We start from the raw sequence: 22,498 nt of genomic DNA, 5'->3' as shown, positions 1-22,498 counted from the left end.
ATAGTTCTAACAAGTACACTGGCAGTGTCCCTACACCTGTGCCAGGAGGATTCAGTTCCAAGTCAATCTGCTCAAGCTATATGTAATCACATGTCAGAACTGAATAATTAGAAAAGATCCAAAATTCCCACAGAACCAGACAAGCTAAATGCAGGGAGGATGTTTTCAGGAATCAAGGTCACAGTGTTCATATGTGGTGTAGATGATTTACGACAGTTAACGAAATAGTTTGTACCTCAAAGAGTATTGAAATCATGGAATTCTCTATCACAGAAGGCTGTGGTAGCCAGTTGATGGAATACATTCAAGAAAGTGACCGACCATTTCTAAAATTATAAAGGCATGAAGGGGAGGGAGATAAAGGTGGAATATTACATTGATGTGGAAATCAGCAATGGTATGGTATATCCTGAATGACAGGATTCTATTATTTTGATTGTGAATGAATATATTCATTCCTTCTGGCTTTTTAAGTTGAGTCAAGGGGGCCAATATTTTGTGAGTAGAATCCACAACATTACTCACTATTAAGGATTTGATGATAGATGTTAAGTAAGCATTTGGAATATTGTAGAGTCATACAGTGCTGATCACCACGTTTATCAGAAGGATGGGGATGCTTTGGAAAGGGGGCAATGGAGGTTCACCAGGATTTTACCTGGTATGGAGGGTGCTAGCTAGGAAGTGAGCTAGAGTAGATTCAGATTATTTTCATTAAAAAGATGGAGGTTGAGGGGGGACCTGATAGAAGTTGACAAAATCATGAGGTGTATAGACAGGGTAGATAGCAAGATGCTTTTTTAACCAGAATGGGCTCTCAATTACTAGATATCATGAGGTCAAGGTGAGAAGGGAAAAGCTTAAGGCAAATATGTGCAGAACGTTCTTTATGCGGAGGGTGGTGGGTGTCTGAATGCGTTGCCAGTGGAAGTGATAGGGGCAGGTACAATAGCGTCATTTCATAAGTACATGACTTGGCAGGGAGCAAAGGGATATAGATCATTGAAAAATAGGCAGCAGGTTTAGATAGACGATCTGGATGAGGCCAGGCTTGGACAGCTGAAGGGCCTGTTCCTGTGATGTAAGCTTCTTTGTTCTTTGATCCTTCCTGCATGCTGAGAATTAATAGTTTAATTTATTATCTTTTCTTTGCTGACTAGGGTTAACAGCAGCAACAGGAATATCAAAGACTACACAGATCACCATCAGTGGTGAGTATTGTCCATCTCCTTATTAGAGTATGAAAGAAATTTTTTACAAAACCTGCATTAAAACTCCATAATGTTCCTCCACTCTTTAGCGCGTGGTCCAACTACAGTGATAGGTACACCGGTTTCTTCTGCAACCATCCGTACAGGTAAGTAAAGCTCAGTTCATATTCATGCATGTGATCAATGGAGTGCAATGTCAGAATTCCATATTAAAGATTTGTTTCTCTGTCACATAGGGCCAAGTGCAGGCACCAACATACCCTTCACTCGTAGCCCTGTTACTCGGATTAAAGGTGAGAGTTAGTTTTCTCTTTATCAAGCGCCATTTGTGTTGGAAAAGAGGGTCAGTGTAACAACCCTCTTTGCTGATGGAGAATGAATTTGTCAAATATGTCAGACCTTTCGTGTGGAAATATACAAGATAAAAGCTCTGGAAAAATTTCTTATTTTTGTTTGTGAGCATCTCATGTGTTGACTGAACATGTTTCATCCTGTGTCCTGATCTTGTTGCCTGATGGGAAAGAAGTGGAATGATGGAATGACTGCTAAAAGGAATTGCTTGGTGTCACCTGTCAAGACATTTTCTATGCTGTATGTTATAAGCTGTGCACAAAAATGTTAGCTTTACTTCGCTTCATGTCCTGTATATAGCAACACATGTGATGTATAGGATTATTCACCATTTTGATTGTTCCCTTCTGGACTTTGAGAACTTTGTTTCTCATTATGTATTAGCAATAATAGTTTTGTTTCACATATTTCACTTGTTGTTGCGCTGAAATTTGCAATCTGCATTCCCTCTGAGGGGAATGGCATGATGATAAAAGTTCTGACCATTTCTACTTTGGTTGAAACGTTTGGGAAGACCTCTTTGAGACACTACTTCATTCTGTGAATGTAGCCTTGCTACTTGGATGTTTTTATAGTTTTAGATTATGATATTCACTTTGGAGTGGTCCCATATATAGTGCTATTTTCTGTTCCAGAGCAAGTCTGCCACGGTGAATGGTCTCCCTGGTTTAATCAAAATACACCAACAATTTCCAAACCAAAAGATGTGGAACTTTTGTTCCCTGTAAAGGATAAGTTGTGTCGTCACCCTGAAGATGTTGGAGACATTCAGTGCCAATATGTCGATTACCCTGAGAAGCCATTAAGTGAATCAGCAGACGATGTGATTTGTGAAAATGACGTAGGACTGGTGTGTGAGGTCGCTAAAGGATCTTCACGGAAAATTTGTGATGACTATAGAATTCGTGTTTGCTGCAAATCACATGTGATAGTGACACCAACAACAATCATTGGAACTGCAAAGCCAGGTGCAACATCTGTATCTGGTAAGGATGATATTTATATATGAGAAGATCTTTTTGATCAAGTTGTCTCATTGACAACTGTGTCAGATTATTTTTCAATCAAAATATCAATGATCAATTTTGGTTGACAGATAAGAAACAGAGAGTGGAATTAAATGTTTTGGCAGGCAGTGACTGGTGGGATACCACAAGGTCAGTGCTAAGACCAAATGTTCCTGAAACAAGGTTAGAAAAAAAGTAAGTCAGCAAAGTCCAATCTGACAAATGGGCTGACGTCTTGTTAGAGAGTGATCTGGTGGTAGTTTAACCTGAGGAACAACATGCATCACACGATAAGACAGGTTACCTCAGCCAGCACAGGAATTGAACCCACACTATTGGCAGTGCTCAGTATTGCAACTGAGCTGTTCAGGCAGCTGAGTCAACTGATTCATGAAATGTATCTATTGCTTGGATGAGGGAACTGAATGCAGAAATTCCAAGTTTGCTGATGACACAATTCTGGACGGGATTATGAATTGTGAGAATGTTGCAAGGAGGCTTCAAAGTGATGTAGAGAGGTTGAATCAGTGGGCAAATACATGGCAGATGCATGAGAGCATGTCCATCTTTGAAGTAATACACCTTGGTGTGGACATCATGCACTTCGATGCAATCAACAGAAAGGAAGAATATTGTTTAAGTGTTGTCTTATTGGGAAGTATGGATGTAGGAAAGGATTTGAGTGTGCTTGTACACTAGTCAATGAAAGTAGATGGGCAGAAGCAGCAAACAATTACAAAGACAAATGGTAAGATGTCCTTTATTGCAAACAAATTTGAGTTCAGAAGTATGGATGCCTTATTGCAGTTACATGGAGCCTTGGTGAGACTACGCCTGGAAGAATGTATGGAATTTTAGTTTCCCTTTGTATGAGAGGATATACTTGGTACCGAGTGGGTCTATCGTGGTGTCTCTGAGGCTGATATGGATGATTGGAGAAAGTGAGGCCTGCAGATGCTGGAGACCAGAGTTGAAAAATGTGGTGCTGGAAAAACACAGCAGGCCAGGCAGCACCCGAGGAGCAGGAGAATCGACGTTTCGGGCATAAGCCCTTCTTCAGGAATATGGATGATGTTGATATGGATGATGGCATGTCTGTTCTAGCAGGAGAAATTTGTTTGCCGCAAGACTTATTCACAAGAAATTAGAAGGATGAGCGTGCATGTGATTAATCTAATATAGTTCTAACAAGTACACTGGCAGTGTCCCTACACCTGTGCCAGGAGGATTCAGTTCCAAGTCAATCTGCTCAAGCTATATGTAATCACATGTCAGAACTGAATAATTAGAAAAGATCCAAAATTCCCACAGAACCAGACAAGCTAAATGCAGGGAGGATGTTTTCAGGAATCAAGGTCACAGTGTTCATATGTGGTGTAGATGATTTACGACAGTTAACGAAATAGTTTGTACCTCAAAGAGTATTGAAATCATGGAATTCTCTATCACAGAAGGCTGTGGTAGCCAGTTGATGGAATACATTCAAGAAAGTGACCGACCATTTCTAAAATTATAAAGGCATGAAGGGGAGGGAGATAAAGGTGGAATATTACATTGATGTGGAAATCAGCAATGGTATGGTATATCCTGAATGACAGGATTCTATTATTTTGATTGTGAATGAATATATTCATTCCTTCTGGCTTTTTAAGTTGAGTCAAGGGGGCCAATATTTTGTGAGTAGAATCCACAACATTACTCACTATTAAGGATTTGATGATAGATGTTAAGTAAGCATTTGGAATATTGTAGAGTCATACAGTGCTGATCACCACGTTTATCAGAAGGATGGGGATGCTTTGGAAAGGGGGCAATGGAGGTTCACCAGGATTTTACCTGGTATGGAGGGTGCTAGCTAGGAAGTGAGCTAGAGTAGATTCAGATTATTTTCATTAAAAAGATGGAGGTTGAGGGGGGACCTGATAGAAGTTGACAAAATCATGAGGTGTATAGACAGGGTAGATAGCAAGATGCTTTTTTAACCAGAATGGGCTCTCAATTACTAGATATCATGAGGTCAAGGTGAGAAGGGAAAAGCTTAAGGCAAATATGTGCAGAACGTTCTTTATGCGGAGGGTGGTGGGTGTCTGAATGCGTTGCCAGTGGAAGTGATAGGGGCAGGTACAATAGCGTCATTTCATAAGTACATGACTTGGCAGGGAGCAAAGGGATATAGATCATTGAAAAATAGGCAGCAGGTTTAGATAGACGATCTGGATGAGGCCAGGCTTGGACAGCTGAAGGGCCTGTTCCTGTGATGTAAGCTTCTTTGTTCTTTGATCCTTCCTGCATGCTGAGAATTAATAGTTTAATTTATTATCTTTTCTTTGCTGACTAGGGTTAACAGCAGCAACAGGAATATCAAAGACTACACAGATCACCATCAGTGGTGAGTATTGTCCATCTCCTTATTAGAGTATGAAAGAAATTTTTTACAAAACCTGCATTAAAACTCCATAATGTTCCTCCACTCTTTAGCGCGTGGTCCAACTACAGTGATAGGTACACCGGTTTCTTCTGCAACCATCCGTACAGGTAAGTAAAGCTCAGTTCATATTCATGCATGTGATCAATGGAGTGCAATGTCAGAATTCCATATTAAAGATTTGTTTCTCTGTCACATAGGGCCAAGTGCAGGCACCAACATACCCTTCACTCGTAGCCCTGTTACTCGGATTAAAGGTGAGAGTTAGTTTTCTCTTTATCAAGCGCCATTTGTGTTGGAAAAGAGGGTCAGTGTAACAACCCTCTTTGCTGATGGAGAATGAATTTGTCAAATATGTCAGACCTTTCGTGTGGAAATATACAAGATAAAAGCTCTGGAAAAATTTCTTATTTTTGTTTGTGAGCATCTCATGTGTTGACTGAACATGTTTCATCCTGTGTCCTGATCTTGTTGCCTGATGGGAAAGAAGTGGAATGATGGAATGACTGCTAAAAGGAATTGCTTGGTGTCACCTGTCAAGACATTTTCTATGCTGTATGTTATAAGCTGTGCACAAAAATGTTAGCTTTACTTCGCTTCATGTCCTGTATATAGCAACACATGTGATGTATAGGATTATTCACCATTTTGATTGTTCCCTTCTGGACTTTGAGAACTTTGTTTCTCATTATGTATTAGCAATAATAGTTTTGTTTCACATATTTCACTTGTTGTTGCGCTGAAATTTGCAATCTGCATTCCCTCTGAGGGGAATGGCATGATGATAAAAGTTCTGACCATTTCTACTTTGGTTGAAACGTTTGGGAAGACCTCTTTGAGACACTACTTCATTCTGTGAATGTAGCCTTGCTACTTGGATGTTTTTATAGTTTTAGATTATGATATTCACTTTGGAGTGGTCCCATATATAGTGCTATTTTCTGTTCCAGAGCAAGTCTGCCACGGTGAATGGTCTCCCTGGTTTAATCAAAATACACCAACAATTTCCAAACCAAAAGATGTGGAACTTTTGTTCCCTGTAAAGGATAAGTTGTGTCGTCACCCTGAAGATGTTGGAGACATTCAGTGCCAATATGTCGATTACCCTGAGAAGCCATTAAGTGAATCAGCAGACGATGTGATTTGTGAAAATGACGTAGGACTGGTGTGTGAGGTCGCTAAAGGATCTTCACGGAAAATTTGTGATGACTATAGAATTCGTGTTTGCTGCAAATCACATGTGATAGTGACACCAACAACAATCATTGGAACTGCAAAGCCAGGTGCAACATCTGTATCTGGTAAGGATGATATTTATATATGAGAAGATCTTTTTGATCAAGTTGTCTCATTGACAACTGTGTCAGATTATTTTTCAATCAAAATATCAATGATCAATTTTGGTTGACAGATAAGAAACAGAGAGTGGAATTAAATGTTTTGGCAGGCAGTGACTGGTGGGATACCACAAGGTCAGTGCTAAGACCAAATGTTCCTGAAACAAGGTTAGAAAAAAAGTAAGTCAGCAAAGTCCAATCTGACAAATGGGCTGACGTCTTGTTAGAGAGTGATCTGGTGGTAGTTTAACCTGAGGAACAACATGCATCACACGATAAGACAGGTTACCTCAGCCAGCACAGGAATTGAACCCACACTATTGGCAGTGCTCAGTATTGCAACTGAGCTGTTCAGGCAGCTGAGTCAACTGATTCATGAAATGTATCTATTGCTTGGATGAGGGAACTGAATGCAGAAATTCCAAGTTTGCTGATGACACAATTCTGGACGGGATTATGAATTGTGAGAATGTTGCAAGGAGGCTTCAAAGTGATGTAGAGAGGTTGAATCAGTGGGCAAATACATGGCAGATGCATGAGAGCATGTCCATCTTTGAAGTAATACACCTTGGTGTGGACATCATGCACTTCGATGCAATCAACAGAAAGGAAGAATATTGTTTAAGTGTTGTCTTATTGGGAAGTATGGATGTAGGAAAGGATTTGAGTGTGCTTGTACACTAGTCAATGAAAGTAGATGGGCAGAAGCAGCAAACAATTACAAAGACAAATGGTAAGATGTCCTTTATTGCAAACAAATTTGAGTTCAGAAGTATGGATGCCTTATTGCAGTTACATGGAGCCTTGGTGAGACTACGCCTGGAAGAATGTATGGAATTTTAGTTTCCCTTTGTATGAGAGGATATACTTGGTACCGAGTGGGTCTATCGTGGTGTCTCTGAGGCTGATATGGATGATTGGAGAAAGTGAGGCCTGCAGATGCTGGAGACCAGAGTTGAAAAATGTGGTGCTGGAAAAACACAGCAGGCCAGGCAGCACCCGAGGAGCAGGAGAATCGACGTTTCGGGCATAAGCCCTTCTTCAGGAATATGGATGATGTTGATATGGATGATGGCATGTCTGTTCTAGCAGGAGAAATTTGTTTGCCGCAAGACTTATTCACAAGAAATTAGAAGGATGAGTGATTAATCTAATATAGTTCTAACAAGTACACTGGCAGTGTCCCTACACCTGTGCCAGGAGGATTCAGTTCCAAGTCAATCTGCTCAAGCTATATGTAATCACACGTCAGAACTGAATAATTAGAAAAGATCCAAAATTCCCACAGAACCAGACAAGCTAAATGCAGGGAGGATGTTTTCAGGAATCAAGGTCACAGTGTTCATATGTGGTGTAGATGATTTATGATAGTTAACGAAATAATTTGTACCTCAAAGAGTATTGAAATCATGGAATTCTCTATCACAGAAGGCTGTGGTAGCCAGTTGATGGAATACATTCAAGAAAGTGACCGACCATTTCTAAAATTATAAAGGCATGAAGGGGAGGGAGATAAAGGTGGAATATTACATTGATGTGGAAATCAGCAATGGTATGGTATATCCTGAATGACAGGATTCTATTATTTTGATTGTGAATGAATATATTCATTCCTTCGGGCTTTTTAAGTTGAGTCAAAGGGGCCAATATTTTGCAAGTAGAATCCACAACATTAGTTAACATTGAGAATTTGATGATAGATGTTAAGTAAGCATTTGGAATATTGTAGAGTCATACAGTGCTGATCACCACGTTTATCAGAAGGATGGGGATGCTTTGGAAAGTGTGCAATGGAGGTTCACCAGGATTTTACCTGGTATGGAGGGTGCTAGCTAGGAAGTGAGCTAGAGTAGATTCAGATTATTTTCATTAAAAAGATGGAGGTTGAGGGGGGACCTGATAGAAGTTGACAAAATCATGAGGTGTACAGACAATGTAGATAGCAAGACGCTTTTTTTCCCAGAGTGGGCTCTCAATTACTAGATATCATGAGGTCAAGGTGAGAAGGGAAAAGTTTAAGGCAGATATGTGTGGAAAGTTCTTTATGCGGAGGGTGGTGGGTGTCTGGAATGCATTGCCAGTGTAGGTGGTAGGGGCAGGCACTATAGCGTCCTTTAAGAAGTTCCTAGACAGATACATGACTTGGCAGGAAGCAAAGGGATATAGATCATTGAAAAATAGGCAACAGGTTTAGATAGACGATCTGGATGAGGCCAGGCTTGGACAGCTGAAGGGCCTGTTCCTGTGATGTAAGCTTCTTTGTTCTTTGATCCTTCCTGCATGCTGAGAATTAATAGTTTATTTTATTATCTTTTCTTTGCTGACTAGGGTTAACAGCAGCAACAGGAATATCAAAGACTACACAGATCACCATCAGTGGTGAGTATTGTCCATCTCCTTATTAGAGTATGAAAGAAATTTTTTACAAAATCTGAATTAAAACTCCATAATGTTCCTCCACTCTTTAGCACGTGGTCCAACTACAGTGATAGGTACACCGGTTTCTTCTGCAACCATCCGTACAGGTAAGTAAAGCTCAGTTCATATTCATGCATGTGATCAATGGAGTGCAATGTCAGAATTCCATATTAATGATTCATTTCTCTGTCACATAGGGCCAAGTGCAGGCACCAACATACCCTTCACTCGTAGCCCTGTTACTCAGATTAAAGGTGAGAGTTAGTTTTCTCTTTATCAAGCGCCATTTGTGTTGGAAAAGAGGGTCAGTGTAACAACCCTCTTTGCTGATGGAGAATGAATTTGTCAAATATGTCAGACCTTCCGTGTGGAAATATACAAGATAAAAGCTCTGGAAAAATTTCTTATTTTTGTTTGTGAGCATCTCATGTGTTGACTGAACATGTTTCATCCTGTGTCCTGATATTGTTGCCTGATGGGAAAGAAGTGGAATGATGGAATGACCGCTAAAAGGAATTGCTTGGTGTCACCTGTCAAGACATTTTCTATGCTGTACGTTATAAGCTGTGCACAAAAATATTGGCTTTACTTCGCTTCATGTCCTGTATATAGCAACACATGGTCATGTGTAGGATTATTCACCATTTTGATTGTTCCCTTCTGGACTTTGAGAACTTTGCTTCTCATTATGTTTCAGCAATAATAATTTTGTTTCACATATTTCAGTTGTTGTTGTGCTGAAATTTGCAATCTGCATTTCCTCTGAGAATGGCATGATGATAAAAGTTCTGACCATTTCTACTTTGGTTGAAACATTTGGGAAGACCTCTCTGAGACACTACTTCATTCTGTGAATGTAGCCTTGCTACTTGGATGTTTTTATAGAATTAGCGTATGATATTCACTTCCGAGTGGTTTCATATATAGTGCTATTTTCTGTTCCAGAGCAAGTCTGCCACGGTGAATGGTCTCCCTGGTTTAATGAAAGTCATAATCAGGAATATGGATGATGTTGAGATGGATGATGGCATGTCTGTTCTAGCAGGAGAAATTTGTTTACAGCAAGACTTATTCACAAGAAATTAGAAGGATGAGTGTGCATTTGATTTATCAAATATAGTTCTAACAAGTACACTGGCAGTGTCCCTACACCTGTGCCAGGAGGATTCAGTTCCAAGTCAATCTGCTCAAGCTATATGTAATCACACGTCAGAACTGAATAATTAGAAACGATCCAAAATTCCCACAGAACCAGACAAACTTAATGCAGGGAGGATGTTTTCAGGAATCAAGGTCACAGTGTTCATATGTGGTGTAGACGATATACGACAGTTAATGAAAAACTTCGTAGCTCAAAGAGTATTGAAATCATGGAATTCTGTATCACAGAAGGCTGTGGTAGACAGTTGATGAAATACATTCAAGAAAATGACCGACCATTTCTAAAATTATAAAGGCATGAAGGGGAGGGAGATAAAGGTGGAATATCACATTGATGTGGAAATCAGCAATGGTATGGTATATCCTGAATGACAGGATTCTATTATGTCGATTGTGAATGAATATATTCATTCCTTCTGGCTTTTTAAGTTGAGTCAAGGGGGCCAATATTTTGTGAGTAGAATCCACAACATTACTCACTATTGAGAATTTGATGATAGATGTTAAGTAAGCATTTGGAATATTGTAGAGTCATACAGTGCTGATCACCACGTTTATCAGAAGGATGGGGATGCTTTGGAAAGTGTGCAATGGAGGTTCACCAGGATTTTACCTGGTATGGAGGGTGCTAGCTAGGAAGTGAGCTAGAGTAGATTCAGATTATTTTCATTAAAAAGATGGAGGTTGAGGGGGGACCTGATAGAAGTTAACAAAAATATGAGGTGTACAGACAGTGTAGATAGCAAGATGCTTTTTTAACCAGAATGGGCTCTCAATTACTAGATATCATGAGGTCAAGGTGAGAAGGAAAAAGTTTAAGGCAAATATGTGCAGAACGTTCTTTATGCGGACGGTGGTGGGTGTCTGGAATGCATTGCCAGTGTAGGTGGTATAGGCAGGCACAATAGCGTCCTTTGAGAGGTACCTAGACAGATACATGACTTGGCAGGAAGCAAAGGGATATAGATCATTGAAAAATAGGCAACAGGTATTTGATAAACGTGGTGATCAGCACTGTATGACTCTACAATATTCCAAATGCTTACTTAACATTTAGATAGACGATCTGGATCAGGCCAGGCTTGGACAGCTGAAGGGCCTGTTCCTGTGATGTAAGCTTCTTTGTTCTTTGATCCTTCCTGCATGCTGAGAATTAATAGTTTATTTTATTATCTTTTCTTTGCTGACTAGGGTTAACAGCAGCAACAGGAATATCAAAGACTACACAGATCACCATCAGTGGTGAGTATTGTCCATCTCCTTATTATAGTATGAAAGATACTATTTACAAACCCTGCATTAAAACTCCATAATTTTACTCAACTCTTTAGCGCGTGGCCCAACTACAGTGATAGGTACACCGGTTTCTTCTGCAACCATCCGTACAAGTAAGTAAAGCTCAGTTCATATTCATGCATGTGATCAATGGAGTGCAATGTCAGAATTCCATATTAATGATTCGTTTCTCTGTCACATAGGGCCAAGTGCAGGCAACAACATACCCTTCACTCGTAGCCCTGTTACTCAGATTAAAGGTGAGAGTTAGTTTTCTCTTTGTGAAGATCCATTTATGTTGGAAAAGAGGGTCAGTGTAACAACCCTCTTTGCTGATGGAGAATGAATTTGTCAAATATGTCAGACCTTCCGTGTGGAAATATACAAGATAAGAGCTCTGGAATAATTTCTTATTTTTGTTTGTGAGCATCTCATGTGTTGACTGAACATGTTTCATCCTGTGTCCTGATATTGTTGCCTGATGGGAAAGAAGTGGAATGATGGAATGACTGAAAGGAATTGCTTGGTGTCAACTGTCAAGACATTTTCTATGCTGTACATTATAAGCTGTGCACAAAAATATTGGCTTTACTTCACTTCATGTCCTTTATATTGCAACACATGTTCATGTGTAGGATTATTCACCATTTTGATTTTTCCCTTCTGGACTTTGAGAACTTTGCTTCTCATTATGTTTCAGCAATAATAATTTTGTTTCACATATTTCAGTTGTTGTTGTGCTGAAATTTGCAATCTGCATTTCCTCTGAGAATGGCATGATGATAAAAGTTCTGACCATTTCTACTTTGGTTGAAACATTTGGGAAGACCTCTTTGAGACACTACTTCATTCTGTGAATGTAGCCTTGCTACTTGGATGTTTTTATAGAATTAGCGTATGATATTCACTTCCGAGTGGTTTCATATATAGTGCTATTTTCTGTTCCAGAGCAAGTCTGCCACGGTGAATGGTCTCCCTGGTTTAATGAAAGTCATAATCAGGAATATGGATGATGTTGAGATGGATGATGGCATGTCTGTTCTAGCAGGAGAAATTTGTTTGCCGCAAGACCTTTTCATAAGAAATTAGAAGGATGAGTGTGCATGTGATTAATCTAATATAGTTCTAACAAGTACACTGGCAGTGTCCCTACACCTGTGCCAGGAGGATTCAGTTCCAAGTCAATCTGCTCAAGCTATATGTAATCACATGTCAGAACTGAATAATTAGAAAAGATCCAAAATTCCCACAGAACCAGACAAGCTAAATGCAGGGAGGATGTTTTCAGGAATCAAGGTCACAGTGTTCGTACGTGGTGTAGACGATTTACGACAGTCAATGAAAGACTTCGTATCTCAAAGAGTATTGAAATCATGGAATTCTCGATCATGGAAGGCTATGGTAGACAGTTGATGGAATACATTCAAGAAAGTGACAGATTATTTCTATAATTATAAAGGCATGAAGGGGGAAGGAGATAAAGGAGGAATATTACATTGAGGTAGAAACAGCAATGTTAAACATCTTGTAAGGAAATACCGAATGACAGGATTCTATTATGTCGATTGTGAACAAACATTGTCATTCCCTCTGATTTTGTAATTTGAAGACTCAAATGGACTGATATTTTGTGACCACGTATCCACAACATTACTCAAATTCGAACATTTGATGACTGATGTTGAGTGAGCATTTTGAATGTCACCCTTTGTTATTTGAATTCCTGTAGTAAGCTCGTGGGTTCAAAAATAATTCTGGAAATGTTTGCTGTGAACTGTTCAATTTTTCTGCTCTCAAATGATTTTGAATTTGCATGCAACTTGAGTAAAGAATACCTCTACATGGTGACCATTGCATTTTCTTCAGACTTATTGAAGTTATATTTTGTGTACCTGTTGAAGATCTCCTTCAAATGTTTGTTTGCGCCATTTGAAATTGTTTGATTTTTCATGTCAATTAATTGTTGTGATAGATATAACATACACAAAATTATCCTTCCTGCATGCTGAGTATTAATAGTTTATTTTAAATCTGACTAGGGTTAACAACAACAGCAGCAACAGAAATACCAAAGACTACGCAGATTACCATCAGTGGTGAGTATTGTCCATCTCCTTATTAGAGTATGAAAAAATAATTTATATAATACGACTGCTTTATAAAATCCATAATTTTCCTCTGCTATTTAGAGCGTGGTCCAACTACAGTGATAGGTGCGCCAGTTTCTTCTGCAATCATCCATGCTGGTAAGTAAAGCTCAGTTCACATACATGCATATAATCAATGGAGTGCAATGTCAAAAATACATATTATTGATTCCTTTCTCTGTCACACAGGCACCAAGATACTCATGATCAGTAGCCCTGTTACTCGGATTAAAGACAAGAGTTAGTTTTCTCTTTGTCAAGAGCCATTTGTATTGGATAAGACGGCCAGTGTAACAACTGATTTAATTGAATTGAATTGAATTTATTGTCACATGTACCGAGGCTCAGTGAAAAGCATTGTCTTGCCAGCAATACAGGCAGATCACATAGTTAAGTAGCAGAGATAAGTAAATAACAAGTAAACAGCGGCAAAAACAAAAACACAGGTACAGGCCAATGTTAAGAATTTGTTCAGAGTCCATTCAGTATTTTAACACCAGTTGGGTAGAAACTGTTGCAAAACCTGCTGGTGCGTGTGTGCAGGCTTCTGTACTTTCTCCCATGGTAGAGGTTGTAGAACAACATTGCCAGGATTGAATGGACCTTTAAGAATGCTGGCAGTCTTTCCTTGATGGCAGTCCTAGTAGATGGATTCTTTAGATGGGAGGTTGGCCTTTGTGATTGTCCGGGCTGAGTTCACCACTCTGTGTTACCGTCTCCGATCTTGAATGGCACAGTTGCCATACCAGGTAGTGATACATTCAGACAAAATGCTCTTGATGGTGCACCTATAAAAGTTGTCAAGGGTGTTTGCCATCATGCCAAATTTCCTCAGCTGCCTGAGGAAGAATAAATGTTGTTGGGCCTTTGTAACCAGTGTGTCCACATGAAGAGTCCAAGAAAGCTTGTTGTGGATGACCACTCCCAGGAGCTTGACACTCTCCACTCATTCCACCTCTGTGCTGTTAATGTGTAGCTGGGGGTTAGTAACATCCTGCCGAATGTCAATGATGCATTCCTTGGTTTTGCTGGCATTGAGAGCAAGGTTGTTCTCAGTGCACCGTTTTTCCAGGTCTTCCATCTCCCGTCTGTAGTCTGTTTCATTGCGTTCTGAGATTCGGCAGACTATGGTGGTGTCATCAGCGAAGTTGTAAATGGCATTAGTCTGGTATTTGGTGACGCAGTCATTAGTATGCAGTGAGTACAGTAGGGGACTGAGTATGCACTGCTGGGCGACTCAAGTGTTGGGTGTTAGTGAGGATGGAATATTGTCCCCAATCTTCACTGATTGTGGCCTGTGGATCAGGAAACTGCGGATCCAGTTGCAGAGGGTGGGGCTTAGTCCAAGATCACTAAATTTAGTCATCAGTCTCGACGGGATAAAAGTGTTGAAATCTGAACTGTAGTCAATGAAGAGGATTCTTACGTCGCTGTTCTTGGTGTCAAGATGTTCTGGGGAGGAGTAACGGGCAAGTGATATGGCATCGGACGTGGATCTGTTGGTCTGATAAGCAAATTGGATAGGATTAAGAGTAGTGGGGAGGCTGGAGTTGATTAATGCCATGACCAGCCTTTTAAAGCACTTCATGACCACCGAAGTTAGGGCCACTGGGCAGTAATCATTGAGACATGCTGCATGAGCCTTCCTAAGCAAAGGGATGATGTTGGCCCTCTTGAAACAGGCAGGGACAGTGGCCTACTGCAGGGACAGGTCGAAGATGGTTGAGAAGACCTCTGCCATTTGATCTGCACATGCTCTGAGTGCACGGCCTGGTACTCCGTCTGATCCCATTGCTTTCCTTGGATTGCTGGTGGAAAATGAATTTGTCCAATATGTCAGTCTGTCAATGTGAAAATGTACAAGTTAGGAGCTCACATTTTAATTGTGAGCATGTTTCATCCTGTGTCCTGACGTTGTTTCCTAATGGGAATGAAGTAGAATGATAGAATGCCTGCTGAATGCGATTTGTTGATGTCATCAATCAAGACATTTTCTTTGCTGTTTGGTACAAGCTGTGCACTAAACTACTGGCTTTACTTCGCCTCATGACCTGTACAAATAGCAACAGTTATGATGTATAGGATTATTCTGCCTTTTTGATTCTTCCCTTTGAAAACTTTGAAATCTTTGTTTCTCATTATACATCAGCAATAATTCTTTTTTTTACATATTTCACTGCTGTTGTACTGAAATTAACAATCCTGTAAACATGGCACGATGATAAAAGTTCTGACCATTTCTACTTTGGTTTAAACATTTGTGGATGAGAGAACCGCATGCAGAATTTCCAAGTTTACTGATGACACAACTCTAGACGGGATTATGCATTGTGAGAAGGTTGTAAGAAGGCTTCAAAGTGATGTAGAGAAGTTGAATTAGCGAGCAAACACATGGCAGATGCAGTACAGCATGTCCACCCGTAAGGTATACACTTCAGTGTGCAAGTCATGCACTTTGATGTGATCAACAGAAAGGAACATTATTGTTTAAGTGTTGTCTAATTGTGAAGTGTGGATGTAGGAAGTGATCAGAGTTTGCTTGTACACCAGTCAATGAAAGTAGATTGGCAGGAGCAGCAAGCAATCAGAAAGACAAATGGTATTTTGGCCTTTTTATTGCAAACGAAATTGAATTCAGAAGTATGGATGCCTGATTGCAGTTACATGGGGCCTTGGTGAGACCATGCCTGGAATAATGCATGAAATGATAATGTGCTGCTGTAAGAAAGGATATATTTGGCATTGAGGGAGTCCATCATTGGTTCTCTGAGGCTGATATGGATGATGGCATGTCTGTTCTAGGAGGCGAGATTCATCTGCTTCCAAACTTGTTCAAGATATTGGAAAGATGAGAGTGAATCTGATTAATCAAATAAAATTTTCACAAGTATGCTGATACTGTCCCTACATCTGTGCCAGAAGGCCTCAGTTCCTAGACAAGCTGCTTCGGAGTTGTGTAATCACATGTCTAACAGAATAATTAGAAAAGATCAAAAATTCCAACAGGACCAGACAGACTACATGCAGGGAGGCTGTTTTCTGGAACCAGGGATCACAGTCTTCAGATACGGAGTAGACAATTTATGACAGTTAATGAAAGACATCTTACCTCAAAGGGTATTGAAATCATTGAATTCTCTATCATAGAAGAATGTCATAGCCCATTGATGAAATACATTAAAGAAAGTCACAGATCATTTCTAAAATTATAAAGGCATTAAGGGGAAGGGAGATAAAGCAAGAATATTACATTGAGGTAGAAACAGCAAAGGTAAGCCACTTGTGAGGAATATACTGAATGACAGGGTTCTATTATGTTGATTGTGAACAAATATAGCCAGTCCTTCTGGGTTTTTTTAAAGTTGAAGAGTCAAATGGACTGATGTTTTGCAACCAGAATCCATAACATTACACAATGTCGAGAATTTGATGATGGATGTTGAGTGAGTATTTTAAATATCTCCCTTTGTTTTTTGAATTCCTGCAGTAAGCTCGAAAATTAAACATGTTCTTTATCAAAACAAGTTGGTGTGCGTTCAAAAGAATTCTGGGAATGTTTGCTGTGAAATTTTCAATTGTTGTACTCTCAAGCCAATTTGAATTTGCATGCAACTTGATCCAAGAATACCTCTATATGGTTACCATTGCATTTTCTTCAGATTTATTGAGGTTATATTTTGTGTACCTGTTGAAGATCTCCTTCAAATGTTTGTTTGCGCCATTTACAATTACTTGATCATATGAATTAACTAATTATTGTGATAGGTGGAACATACACAAAATTATCCTTCCTGCGTGCTGAAAATTAATAGTTTTTTTCTTTAATCTTTTCTTTCCTTACTAGGGTTAACAACAACAGCAGCAACAGGAATACCAAAAACTACGCAGATCACCATCAGTGGTGAGTATTGTCTGTCATCTTATTAGAGTATGAAAGAACTATTTTGCAAAGACTGCTTTTTAAAAACCATAACTTGCCTCTGCTCTTTAGCGCATGGTCCAACTACAGTGATAGGTCCTCCAGTTTCTTCTACAATCATCCATACTGGTAAGTAAAGGTCGGTTCACATTCATGCATGTAATTAATGGACTACAATGTCAAAATTGCATGTTATTGATTCCTTTCTCTGTCACATAGGGCCCAGTCCAGGCACCAAAATATCCATGATTAGTAGCCCTGTTACTCAGATTAAAGGTGAGAATTAGTTTTCTCTTTGTCGAGAACCATTTGTGTTGGAAAAATGGGTCAGTGTAACAACTGATTGCTGATGGAGGATGAATTTATCCAATACATCAGTCCATCCGTGTGGAAAGGTACACATTAGGAGCTCGGGAGAAATTCCTATTTTCATTTGTGAGCATATTATGTGTTGACTATGCATGTTTCATCCTGTGTGCTGACATTATTTCCTGATGGGAAAGAAGTGGAATGATAGAATGACTGCTAAAAATGAATGCTTGATGTCATTGATCAAGACATTTTCTGTGCATTATGGTATATGTTGTGCGCAAAAATGTTGCCTTTACTTCACCTCATGTCCTGTACAAATAGTTTATATATGAGAAGGATGATGTTTATATATGAAAAGGTTTTTTTTGATCAACTTATCTCATTGACAACTGTTGAAAATGTGTTGCTGGAAAAGCCCAGCAGGTCAGGCAGCATCCAAGGAGCAGGAGAATCGACATTTCGGGCATGAGCACTTCTTCTTGGATGCTGCCTGACCTGCTGCGCTTTTCCAGCAACACATTTTCGGCTCTGATCTCCAGCATTTGCAGTCCTCATTGACAACTGTGTCAGGTTATTTTTCATTCAAACTAAAAATGATCAATATTGGTTTACAGACTGGGAACAGAGAGTGGAATTAAATGTATTTTTCTAAATGGCAGGCAGTCACTGATTGGATACCACAAGATTCAGTGCTTCAGCCTATATATTCATGATATGATTTTAGAAAAAAGTAAGTCAATGTAGATTGATCTGACGAATGGACTTCTGTCTCGTTAGAGAGAAATCTGGTTGTAGTTTGACCTGAGGAACAACATACCTCAGGTGATGTGAGAGGTTCCCTCAGTCAGTGCAGGTATTGAACCCATGCTATTGGCAGTGCCCAGCATTGTAACACAGCTGTTCAGACAGCTGAATCAACTAATTAGTGAGATGTATAAGTTGTGTGGATAAAGGAATGAATGCAGAATTTATAAGTTTGCTGATGAGACAATTCTGGATGGGATTATATTATCTGGTACAAGATAATACATGGCTTGAAAAGGATGGACGCTAGGAAATTGTTTCCGTTAGGTGAGGAGACTAGGACCTGTGGACACAGCCTTAGAATTAGAGGGGGTCAATTCAGAACAGAAATGCGCAGACATTTCTTCAGCCAGAGAGTGGTGGGCCTGTGGAATTCATTGCCACAGAGTGCAGTGGAGGCCAGGACGCTATATATCTTCAAGGCAGAGATTGATAGATTCTTGTTGTCTCGAGGAATTAAGGGCTACGGGGAGAGTGCGGGTAAGTGGAGTTGAAATGCCCATCAGCCATGATTGAATGGCGGAGTGGACTCGATGGGCCGAATGGCCTTACTTCCACTCCTATGTCTTGTGGTCTTATGGTCTTATTATGAATTATGAGAAGGTTGCATGGACGTTTCAAAGTGATGCAGAGACATTGAGTGAGTGGGGAAACACTTGGCAGATGCAGTAGAGCATGACCATCTGTAAAGTTATACACTTTGTTGTGGAAGTCATACACTTTGATGCAATAAATAGAAAGGAAAAGTATTGTTTAAGTGTTGTCTTATTGCGAAGTATGGACGTAAGAAGTACACTAGTCAATGAAAATAGACAAGCACAAGCAGCAAACAGTTAGAAAGGCAAATGGTATGTTGGCCTTTATTGCAAATTGATTTAAGTTCAGCTGCATGGATGCTTTATTGCAGTTACAAGGGACCTTTTATGAGACCAAGCCTGGAGTAATGCATGTAATTTTAGGTTGCCTCGCTAAGAGAGGGTATACTTGGCATAGAAGGAGTTCACCATTGGTTATCTGAGGCTGATAGCAGTGAGGGCATTGCTTGTCATAGGAGGACTGTTGCATTTGCCACTACACTTACTCACAAGACATTTGAAGGATGACAGCAGATCTGATTGATCTTATCAAATTCTAATGAGTGCAATGGTAGTGTACCTACATTTGTGCCAGGAGGACTAGGTTCCAAGTCATATTTGCTCCAGAGGTGTGCACAAACATGCCTGAACAGATTGGTTGGAAAAGGTCTAAAATTCTAAGAGAAGTAGACAGACTAAATGCAGGGAGGATGTTTTCTACATTTACGAGACATTCGAAGGATGACAGCGGATCTGACTGACCTTATCAAATTCTAACGAGTGCAATGGTAGTGTATCTGTTTCTGTGCCAGGAGGAGTGTGTTCCAAGTCACATCTACTCCAGTGGTATGCAAAAACATGTCTGAACAGGTTGGTTAGAAAAGTTCTAAAATTCTAAGAGAGTAGACAGACTAACTGCAGGGACGGTGTTTTCCCTAATGTGGAGTCTATAACCGGGGGGCACAGTCTCAGGATATGGGGTAGACTATTTATGACAGTTAAGGAAAGATTTCTTGCCTCAAAACGCAATGAAATAATAGAATTGTCTATGAATCAGCAGATGATGTGATTTTTGAAAATTATCTAGGACTGGTGTGTAAGGTCTCTAAAGGGTCTTCACAGAAAGTTTGTGATGACTACAAAATTCACATTTGCTGCAAATCACAAATGATAGGGACTTCACAGATTACTATCAGTGGTGAGTATCATTTATCTCCTTATCAGAAAGAATTTTGTTGCAAAAGCTGCATTAAAACTCCGTAATTTTCTTCTGTAATTTAGCACATGGTTCAACTACAGTGAAAGGTACACCAGTTTCTCCTGCACCCATCTGTGCTACTAAGTAAAGCTCGCTACACCTCAATGCATGTAGTCAATGGGGTGAAGCATGAGGATTCTGCATAATTGATTGAGTTCTCTGCTTTATTGCAAGCAGGAGCAACAAAATTGAAATCTTGATAAATTTCATTTTTTTAGACCACACCAAACTTGTTCCTATCAAGGACAAACTTAATTTTACAGCACCCTCAACAATTAAGATCCTTACAAATAGAAATAAGGAATATGCTACCTCCCACAATCCAAAGATGTGCAGGCCAGGTGAATTGGCCGTACTAAATTGCCCATAGTGTTAGGTGCATTAGTCAGAGGGAATGTGTCTGGGTGGATTACTCTTCGGAGGGTTGGTGTGGATTTGTTGGGCCGAAGAGCCTGTTTCCACACTGTAGGGAATCTAATCTTACTAGGGTCAATTCCAGGCACAAAAACATACTTGATTAGCAGCCCTGTTTCTTGGATTAGTGGTAAGTATACTGAGTTTACTCCTTGTCAAGAGCAAATTAATGTGGAAACGAAGGCCCGTGTAGTGATTTGATGCTGGTAGAGAATGAAATCTGTCAAAATTTCAATTTTGTTGCTCCTGCTTGCAATCCAATTTGAAGTTGCAGACAACTTGAATCAAGAATTCTTCTTTATGGTGACCACTGCATTTGCTACTTAATTATTCAAACGATGCTTTATGTGCATGTCAAATGTTTGTGAGCACATTTCGAAACTGCTTGATCACACGTATCATTTGATGTGAATAGCTGGATCATTTGCAGAATGATCATTCCAGCCTGTCAAGAATTGATAGTTTTCTTTTCTTTTCTTTTCTGTGCTAACTAGGATTAACAACAACAGCAGCATCAGGAAAACTAAGCACTTCACAGATCACCATCAGTGATTAGTATTGTTCATCTCCTTATCAGAATATGAAAGAAATTTGTTGCAAAACCTGCATTAAAGTTCCATATTTTTACTCTTCACTTTAGTGCGTGGTCCAACTACAATGAGAGGTCCACCTACAACCATCCATACTAGTAAGTAAAGCTCATTTTGCTTTAATGCATGTCGTCAATGGAGTGTAATGTGAGGATTCTATATGATTGATGGTGTTCTCCACTATATAGGGCCAAGCACAGAGATACCCATGACTAGTAGACCTGTCACTCTGATAAGTGGTAAGTATAAGTTTTCTCTTTGCCAAAAGTAATTTGCCATAGAAGCAAGAGCCAGTGTAGTGATTTCTTGTTGACAGAGAATGAAGTAGTCCAATATATCAGTCCATCTATGTAGAAATATAATAGGTATTAGATTAGATTAGATTAGATACAGTGTGGAAACAGGCCCTTCAGCCCAACAAGTCCACACCGACCCTCCAAAGAGCAAGCCACCCAGACCCATTTCCCTCTGACTAATACACCTAACACTACGGGCAATTTAGCATGGCCAATTCACCTAGCTTGCAAGAAAATCCACATTTCTTTTTGTGAGGCTCAAATTTGTTGGATTTGCATCTTTCATCCTGGGTTCTGCCATCATTTCTTGCTGGGAAAGAAGTGGAATGCTAGAATGTAAATTAAAATGCTTAATATCATCATTCAAGACATTTTCTGTGCCCTGTGGTATAAACTATGCACACAGATGATGGCATTATGTCCCCCACTGTGTTTTTTGAAGTATATGTGGTTTGAAACTGACAGATCAATACTTTGCAGAGCTATTGGAATGTTGACTTTTGGCTGACATTCCAAACCTCAAGGACAAACATGGATAGCTTTAGGAAAAGTTGAAAAGATGTGTATTGTTGTTTAAGCTTGATAATTTTCAAGGCTGCAGTCAGATGGGTTACACTTGCCAGAATCTGAGTACAAAATCAAGATTGATAATCAAAGTTGCTCACTGAACATACATCATCAATTTTTATACATTGAATACTGTTGTGGATTTTGGTAACAAAATATCAATCCATTTGACTTTACAACTATGAAATCCACAAGCAATTAATATAATAGTCCACAATCAAGATAACAGAATTCTTTCATTAATAATTCTTCTTATGAGAAGCTTTGCTCTCAAGACTTACAATCATTATAAGCAACAGTTTTGAGGTGTAATGAAATATTAGAACTTTTGATAAATTGAAAATATATTGAACAATGTAGAAGAGCAGTATATACAATGTTCATTTGTGGTTTACAATGTAAATTTGGGGATTACTAGGAGTTTACTTTTC

At 39.5% G+C, this 22,498-nt stretch overlaps 1 protein-coding gene across 1 annotated transcript in view; it reads left to right on the top strand.

The window, feature by feature from the left end:
• Positions 1–12,573: 12,573 nt before the first annotated feature.
• Positions 12,574–22,498, top strand: part of LOC140466593 (uncharacterized) — a 44,488-nt gene continuing 34,563 nt past the window's right edge. Inside the window, exons 1-9 of the mRNA XM_072562044.1 lie at positions 12,574–12,586; positions 13,225–13,281; positions 13,375–13,431; positions 13,522–13,572; positions 17,177–17,233; positions 17,324–17,380; positions 17,471–17,527; positions 21,255–21,302; positions 21,393–21,443. Coding sequence (XP_072418145.1) covers positions 12,574–12,586; positions 13,225–13,281; positions 13,375–13,431; positions 13,522–13,572; positions 17,177–17,233; positions 17,324–17,380; positions 17,471–17,527; positions 21,255–21,302; positions 21,393–21,443 — 448 coding nt within the window. The remainder of the gene's footprint in view (positions 12,587–13,224; positions 13,282–13,374; positions 13,432–13,521; positions 13,573–17,176; positions 17,234–17,323; positions 17,381–17,470; positions 17,528–21,254; positions 21,303–21,392; positions 21,444–22,498) is intronic.

Source organism: Chiloscyllium punctatum, chromosome 44 (assembly GCF_047496795.1).
Source record: "Chiloscyllium punctatum isolate Juve2018m chromosome 44, sChiPun1.3, whole genome shotgun sequence".
NCBI classification, from domain to species: Eukaryota; Metazoa; Chordata; class Chondrichthyes; order Orectolobiformes; family Hemiscylliidae; genus Chiloscyllium; species Chiloscyllium punctatum.
This window is presented reverse-complemented; position numbering and strand designations above follow the sequence as displayed.